The sequence below is a fragment of the Alexandromys fortis genome, unplaced genomic scaffold (genome assembly GCF_014885135.2).
Source record: "Alexandromys fortis isolate MF-2015 unplaced genomic scaffold, M_Fortis_MF-2015_v1.1 scaffold_185, whole genome shotgun sequence".
NCBI lineage: Eukaryota > Metazoa > Chordata > Mammalia > Rodentia > Cricetidae > Alexandromys > Alexandromys fortis.
Window position 1 is genome coordinate 3,175,558 of NW_026068094.1, and position 8,022 is coordinate 3,183,579.

At 47.0% G+C, this 8,022-nt stretch overlaps 2 protein-coding genes across 8 annotated transcripts in view; both read right to left on the reverse strand.

Moving 5' to 3' along the window:
* Tom1 (target of myb1 membrane trafficking protein) overlaps positions 1–2,633 on the reverse strand; it is a 35,211-nt gene extending 32,578 nt beyond the window's left edge. The window contains exon 1 of one of the 2 annotated variants that reach the window (XM_050123205.1): positions 2,481–2,633. In XM_050123205.1, coding sequence (XP_049979162.1) covers positions 2,481–2,532 — 52 coding nt within the window. In that variant the 5' untranslated portion in view covers positions 2,533–2,633. The remainder of the gene's footprint in view (positions 1–2,480) is intronic. The other variant, XM_050123206.1, reaches the window with a different exon arrangement.
* A 1,495-nt stretch (positions 2,634–4,128) lies between these two features.
* Positions 4,129–8,022, reverse strand: part of Hmgxb4 (HMG-box containing 4) — a 35,759-nt gene continuing 31,865 nt past the window's right edge. For 5 of the 6 annotated variants that reach the window (XM_050123215.1, XM_050123214.1, XM_050123216.1 and 2 more), the window contains 2 exons: positions 6,435–6,557; positions 4,129–6,059 (listed from right to left, as the gene is read on the reverse strand). In XM_050123215.1, the coding sequence (XP_049979172.1) occupies positions 6,015–6,059; positions 6,435–6,557 (168 nt within the window). In that variant the 3' untranslated portion in view covers positions 4,129–6,014. The remainder of the gene's footprint in view (positions 6,060–6,434; positions 6,558–8,022) is intronic. The other variant, XR_007588868.1, reaches the window with a different exon arrangement.

Here is an 8,022-nt window from a genome sequence, read left to right on the forward strand (position 1 = left end):
AAAAAAAAAAAAAAAAAAAAAAAAAAAAAAAAAAAAAAAAAAAAAAAATCATGAAACCATTTCCCACATTGGAACATGTTATTTGGGGTGACATGAATCTGTGTTCCTGGGTCACAGCAATTCATATTTGGCTCAGGGATAAACTATCTCTGATTTCCCTTGAGGTGAGAGCTGTGTTGTGCCTCTGGGAAGCACAGGGACAACAGAAAAAAGGAGCAGAGATTGGAGCAGGAGTTAGGAAAGGCCTCGGGGAGGAGGTGATGGTGCCCGTGCTCTAAGGGATGAGCCCAGCTCACACAGAAACAGACCAGCAAACATCAAGGTGTCTGTGAATTGTGAGGCCAGTAAGGTCCTGATTAGCACCATTCAGTGATGCCGTCCTCTTATGCTGACCATACAAGACTCTCCTTTCAGGGCATGAGGTCAGACCTGAGAAGACACCGTTTTACTCCTGTAGCAAGGAGGGGCCTAGATTACAGGAATATAAGCAGCTAACACCTGGCTGCCGATCATCAAGGCCAGCCAGGCCCACTGTACAGGTGCAAGGCCTTTAATACTTGTAAGCTGGTGGGGGAGGATTGCTTAAGTCCATAAATTACAGGCCAACCTGGGCAATACCGAGACTGTCTCAGACAGACAGACACACTTTCAATCTCCAGTCCTTCTGTCTACATATGGATGAGTACAGCACACTGATATTGCTATTCAAAGTGGGGTACTCTATGTAGTCCAGGCTGAACTTGAACTCAAAATATTCCTGCTTCAGCCTCCCGAGTGCTGGGATTATAGGCCTGCTCCAGCACACCCGGCTTTTACAGCCTCTTCAGTAGACCCAGAAGGTCTGTTTCTGTTGTGTTATCAATTCACTGGACTTTTGGGTCTCGATCATCACCATTTTCCCTTTCGAGAACTCAGTTCCTCCCCTCAGTGACAGGACTGTGCAGATTGGTAGTTTTACTCTGAAGCTCATACTGCCCTGAAACTAGTCCAGACAGCCTGGGATTTGGTGGCAATCCTCCTGTCTTAGTCTCCCAAGTGCTAGGATTACAGGTGTGAGCCACTGCTTCTGGTGGGAGGTTCTAAAATTCGTGGTCTCCCAGCCAACTGCAAAAAAGCACTACTGGTAATCCCACAGCTGCCAACCTGAATCCCGGATGGGTCCAGCCTATTCTGACATGAACCCCAGGGTAGAGAGAGCCCAGCAGTGATATTTAGTCAGTGCGCTGAGGTACTGACGTAGCGGCGTTCTGCCTGTCCACAAGTATTTCTTCCCCAAGGAAGGCAATCTTTCAGGGCAGGAAGAGATGTTGAGTTCTGAACAACTTTAAGCATACTGAGCCAAAATAAGCTTCTCCAGAAAGTCTCAGGACTTTGTGGCTAGCTTTTCAGACCAGACTAATTTGCTGTGAAGAGGGCTGCCTTCTCTTTTCAGGTCCCAAACAAGGATTCACGATGGGGCTTTTGTGAAGCACCTGGGTTTCGGACGCTAGCAGTCTCCTGCAGAGAACTGACGAGAACCTCAAAAGAGCCACTAATTGCCGCAGTGGCGGTTACAACACAGAGCTGAGCTAACGACTTCGGGGAAGCCTTGGCTGCCAAGGCAGGAAGAATGCAAAGAATGGTTTAACTAAAAGATCCAGTCTTCCCAGTCTGGACTCAAGGCGAAACGCCACCAAAATTTCACAATGCTGTCTGTCGGGATCCTTCAGGCAAGAAGTGTGTGTGTGTGTGTGTGTGTGTGGTCACATCCAGACCACCCATCTCAGGGGAAACGTCGCCGCCTGCCCTCCGCCCGAGAGTAGGTGCTAGAAGCCGGCACCTTCCGACGGGCTTCAGCCCCACGAGGTGGGATCATAGTGGCAATGACAAGCGTCAGTCATGTGTCAGCAGCATCCTCAGTGCCTTGCGCTTATTAATGTATTTAATGATCAAACAAGTCGAGGAAGGCCGGGTCACCGTTCCTTTACTACAGGCGAGGAACGCCACTGGGGCGACGTCACACAAGTCTCCCGACCGCGAGGACAGAGGCGCGGTCGAGCCCAGACACCTCTACGTGCCGGAACGTCAGGGGCCGGCGACGCGGCGATTGAGCGCGGTCAACCCGGGAGGGGCCCTCAGCTTGCGCGAGCCCGGCGGCAGCGCGGCCCAACGCCTGCTCACCACAGCAGTCCCTTTAACTCAAACTTTCTCCCCCTACTCTGGACCCCAGCACACACGCATTGGCTGAGGCACATCCGCCTGGACCCGCCTTCTCCTCCTGCCTACTGGTCACCCCCAGCATCAATCCCCATACAGGCCTTACGATTGGCCCGTGATCTTGTCAATCAGGTGAAACGTAGGAGGCGGAGCCAAGAGCGCCGCGCCAGCCTCGCCAGCCTCGCCGCCCTCCTACCAGCCCCGACTGGGGACTCCGACAGGTCCCAGGGCTGAGGCCAGAACGGCACACAGGGGCGGGACTGCACGCGGCTCCCGGGACTCACCGATGCGCTGTCCCACCGGAGAGCTGAACGGGTGTCCCAGGAGAAAGTCCATTGCCACAGCTACGGCTGCCACCAGCTCCCAGAATCAGGTGACAGCAACCGCCGGCGCCGCCGACCCGTCACGTGACCCGCTGGCCGACCCGCGGGGCGGGGGCTCTGGAGCACAGCCACGAGGCCCCGCCCTCTAAGCCACGCCCCTGGAAGGCTTGGGCTCTCTGCGGTGGAACCTGGAAGCCTTCACATCCGGCTACTGGGGCTCCGCCAGGGAAATACTTGGGTCAGGTTACACAGGCCTAAGCTCAGGCTCCTATCGTGTCTCCCTGCGCCAAGAGCCGCCCCCCTGTGTGTACCCAAGACAAGGCCTTGGGTTTGTGCTTCTTTGAGACAGAGAATGAACTTGGTCTACAAACCACCTCACCGGCCTCTGTTCTTACTTGGCAAATGGGAAAAGTGCTTTTTCTGCATCTGTTCCCCTGTATTGTAAAGGGGGACAATATTCATAATGCTTCGAGGGCATTAAAATCAATAACATGCCAGTGTTATTTCTTCCTTGATGTATTCTTATAAAACAAGTTTTAAATCACATTACTTTTTACTGTGTGTGTGTCAGCATCCGTGAATCATCTCACTCCCCCCCCCCCCCCCCCCCCCCCCCCCCCCCCCCGTTTCTTTGGAGTCAATCCTGCCTCCTGAGTGCCATTATTAAGGCGTGCACCACCTCGGTCCAGCTTCATCCTCCCATTTTTTGGCAATGCTGGGCTCATGCCTTTAATATTAGTTTTATTTTGCTACTTAGAATTTTTAACATCTTGAATTTCCACAAACTTTTTTTAACCATGAAAGGTCAAATTTCCATATATTCAATGCTCATAATATTACCAAACATTCACTTTAGGCAGGCAGGCTTTAGACTCAGAGACAGGGAGGTGATTTCACTTAAAAACAACAACAACAACAACAACAACAACAGACAAGACTCTGGAAGCTCCTGAAACCATAAACTGTATGTTCTCAGCACAGGATTTTTATGTAACCCTGACAAAAGACTGATGATACTTAATTTAGGCCAACACCACAATGTACATGGTTTTATTTGCCAAGGATCAGAGCCACAATGATCAGATTCTCTAGTTTTACAATATGCAAGTGATATTTGGGACCCCGAGACCCACGATAGGTAGGAATATGAAGGCTTGACCTCTATTTCAGGTTTTGGTTTAAAATTCTTTAATTTTAATTATGTATATGGTGGTATCTCTGTGTGGGTATATGTACTTGTGTGCTAGTGCCTAAAGAGGCTATAGAGGGTGCCTGATACTCTGGAGCTGGGATCCAAATTGGGTCCTTTGCAAGAACAGGAAGTATTCTTAACTGCTGAACCATCTCTCCAGTCCCCATCCAATTTTTAAAAAAAAATTATGGTAGAATAGAGTGAATGACATGTTTTACAATTTTTTTTTTTTTTTGTTTTTTCGAGACAGGGTTTCTCTGTGGCTTTGGAGCCTGTCCTGGAACTAGCTCTTGTAGACCAGGCTGGTCTCGAACTCACAGAGATCCGCCTGCCTCTGCCTCCCGCATGTTTTACAATTTTATAGCAACTATAATTAACCCACTTAGGGAAAAGACAGCTAAGACTGGACTACAAATATTAAAAATGAGATCTTTAATATAAGTACAAAATTTTGTTTCTTTATACAACTGCAGTATGATTTGCATCAAACCACTAGGATTTATTTAAAAAACAAAATAAAACAATGATATAAAAACAGCAAGAGGGCCTGAATCCAAAGTTTTTCCTCTAATAGTACCAAATACCACAAGTTACAGATTATTATACAAATGTGTACAAATCTTTAATACAAATACAGTAGGGCTAGGCTCCAGAGGAAAACAAACACGCAAAGGCCGGTTCTCACCAGTTCATTGCCGTCTGTAGCAGTGACAATGGAGGACTGACTGGCTGCTTCCTGCACCATGTGTCTTCTTGGCCTCTCCTTCACACCATTTCTCAAAGGAAACTTCTGCAGGTTCAAATGAGGCTCTGACCTGTTAACTCAAATTTAAATTTCTGTTCTTCTTGATTTCAGTTCCTGCATATTCCTGTTTCTTTCTCCACTTGCCAGATTAAATCTCAAAACTGTTCTGAGCCAAGAAAGGGACCGAACGTCCAGAAGGCCTGTGAGGCTCTCAGCTGTGAAGCAGAGCGAGGCTATGGGAAGGAACTAAACAGGATGGCAGCTGGCTGCATGGTCCAAGCGTTTACTGTTATGCTGCCCTGTTCCATGTAGGCCAGAGGAAGAAAGCCTGGCTACCTCAGCACGGTTTGGGAAGGGCATCTCACACCAAGTTTCCAAACAACCCCGGAGTGCTCAACTATCTTCTAATGGGGAAGCAGATCCGGTATTTGGGAATAAGGGCAGTTGGGAACTGTGACATTCCTATTTCACTTTCCTAACATTATCGAGGGCCATGAAGCTCCTTTTTGAATCATAACACCTTAACATATGGATGACCTGGAGCTTTTAGGCAGACACGAAGAAATGACAAGTCTGTGTGCTCCACATGCTACTGCTGGTGGAGGCTTGTTATTAAATTATATATACAGAAATTTACAGGATAAATTAAAATCTAAAAATTCTAAATAGTTAAATACACATAATTAAAATATATGCTCACACACAGTTATACAGATATAACCAACTGAGAACCGATGACTCCTTTGTGATCCACATGTGTGTGGGATGCAGAGCACAATCTGCCTGTCAGGGGAACCAGAGCTGAACCAAGAAGCTGCAGATCTCTCAGGATTCGGTGGTTAACCAATGCTGCCAATGAAAGATACCAGCTTTGGTTTTTATAGATCATGCTTTCTTGGCCCCCCAAAGCAGGTTCCACAGGTGGTACCAACAGTTTTGGCCTCTCCAAAGTATTTCTCTGCTGCCAAGAATCACATGACTGCAGTACCAACAGTTACAATAAAACTGGAGACACAGACACCTGCTTAGTACGAATTGGAATGAGTCCCCTATCAGTCCAACTAAGCCATCTATCTCCAACTCTCCCGGGTCACTTTGAGTCAAACAGTTTGTAGTCAGCTGGCATCCTCCCATAATCTTTACTATATTTCCAATTATAAGACAGGTAAGGCAAATGGTCAGTGATGGGTCTGGAGGTACAAGCAAGCTTGGAAAAAAATCACATTTTAGCTGTCTATAATGAGACACACATGGCACCCAGAATAAGCCCCTATTCCCCAAATTACACTGATTTTTAAGGCAGATATTTTTCACACAAGAAATAACCCCAAGTCCACATTCATGCCAAAGTCCTTTTTAGCTGAATCCTTACCATTTCATAAAATTATTAAAAGCAAAATAGTTATAATCCTATGTATATATTGTACATTATATATATGTATATATAGATATAAAAATTTAAAACCTACACTCAGAGATCAGTGGAGGATCTGGAACAGTCATATATACATAAATTAGTAAAGGGGTAGACAGGTTTTTGTCCCAGGCATCTTGGAGGTCACAGTCCAGGCATGATGTATGCAATGTTGTCCAGCGTGTTTGACTGCAAAAAGGAGAAAGGGCTCAATTGCGGCACGCCTCAGTGCGGTCCCTGAGACATGTTATGTGCAGGGAGAGGGAAAGTGGGCTTGGCTGCTACTGTCAGCTGTGCCAGGAGCTTCTCTGCTTAGGCCTCACCTTAGACCCAGCGGCAGGAAGAAGTCCCTCTGCTGCCTTGTGAGTTGGAGCCCCTAGACTACACTGCTTCTCTCTAAAGTACTGCTGTGGAAAGGGCAGGTTCTGAGGGACAATGATATGTGACAGATGGGCCACGTGCCACCAAGCCTCAGGGGGCAGTGCTGGTGTGCTCATTAAGGAGGGGTTTTGGCTCCAAAAGGCCCCAGTCTTAAAAAGTTAAGGAAAACAACAACAAACTCACCAAGACCTGTTTGGGACAGCCATTCAATTCAGGTAGTTGTGTGGTCAGGCATGCCAAAGGGCCAAGAGCACAGATAATGGAATCCAGGAGCACTGACAAGCTGCCGGACACTGCTACCATGCCCTGCAAGAAAAGCAGATGCCAACTGAGTTGCACCTTAGTTGCTCTTCCTGCTCCTCTCTCCCGTTTGTAAGGTCTTGTTCCTCTTTTCGACCTTCCTGATAAAACACAGCAACAAAAGGCACTGTGGGTAGTCAGCAGAGGATCTGTGAGAGGCTGGACCCACAGGCTACTGGAATTCTCTCCCATGCAATTAATAACTGCTAAGTTTCTGTCACTTCACTACATCGCTACTGTACCTTTTCTCCTCAGTGCTTGGTCTCTTCACTCACAACCTAAAACAAATTTTCTCAGAAGGTCAAGTAAAAACTCTACCAGCCCCGCCCCGAAAAAAAAAAAAAAAGCCTACTTAAAAACCCTCTGCAGTCCTGGAACAGGAAACTACAAATACTTCTATGTATTTGGCTTGGATGCCTGCCTTCTCTTCCCACCTCAACAGTAAGTAGGAAGATTCTTCTAAAGGTCTGCTTAAAATAGGCTGGAGCCTAAAGCCTCAATGGCCCTTCTTCCATCTTCCTCCCCCTTCCCAAGGGGAAGAACCAGGCACCTGTTGTCTTCGGTTCATGTCTCTCCAGCTATCCACCCCACCCTCTTTCACCAGGCCTTTGACTCCCATAAACCAGCACAATACTTCCTTTCTCTCCTTTGGAGACAGAGACTCACTTTTTAGTTCAGGCTGGCCCAGAACTCAGGTTTTTTTTTTTTTAAACTATATTTATTTTCCTTTTAAGCATATTGGTGTTTTGCCTATATGTATGTCTGTGTGAGGGTGTCATCTCAGAGTTACAGAAAATTGTGAGGTGCCATGTGGGTGCTGGGAATTGAACACAGGTCCTATGGAAGAGCAGTCTATGCTCTTAAGCACCGAGCCATCCCTCTAGGCCCCACAGCAATCTTGCTGATTCAGCAGAACCACAGGCATATGCAGCACCAATGCCTAGGTGACACTGTTCTTTCTGTCACAATAGTACAGGAGAGCAACACGAGGAGGGGAGGGCCAGGTAGGCACTATTTTTGGTATTAAGAGTTGTATAAAACTGTGATAAGGCTCAGGTATTCAATGCTTACACTAATGAACTATGTACATCAATGCTCCTGAAAGTGTGGTATACAATTTCAGGCGGCATACGTATGGACTTTAGCTATTTTAATAGTTACTTGGGTTCTCAGCACCCATATGGTAGCTCACAACACTTCTAGCTCCAGCTTCAGGGGAGTGGAATCTTCTTGGCCTCCATGGTCACTGCACACTTGGATCTTAATTACACTCACACACATACACCTTTGGGAAACCAAATGAGTGCTAATGTACTTTGAGTTTCTTTTCTTTTTAAAATATTTATTCCAGCACTCGGGAGGCAGAGGCAGGTGGATCTCTGTGAGTTCAAGGCCAGCCTGGTCTACAGAGCTAGTTCCAGGACAGGCTCCAAAGCTACAGAGAAACCCTGTCTTGAAAAACCAAAAAAAA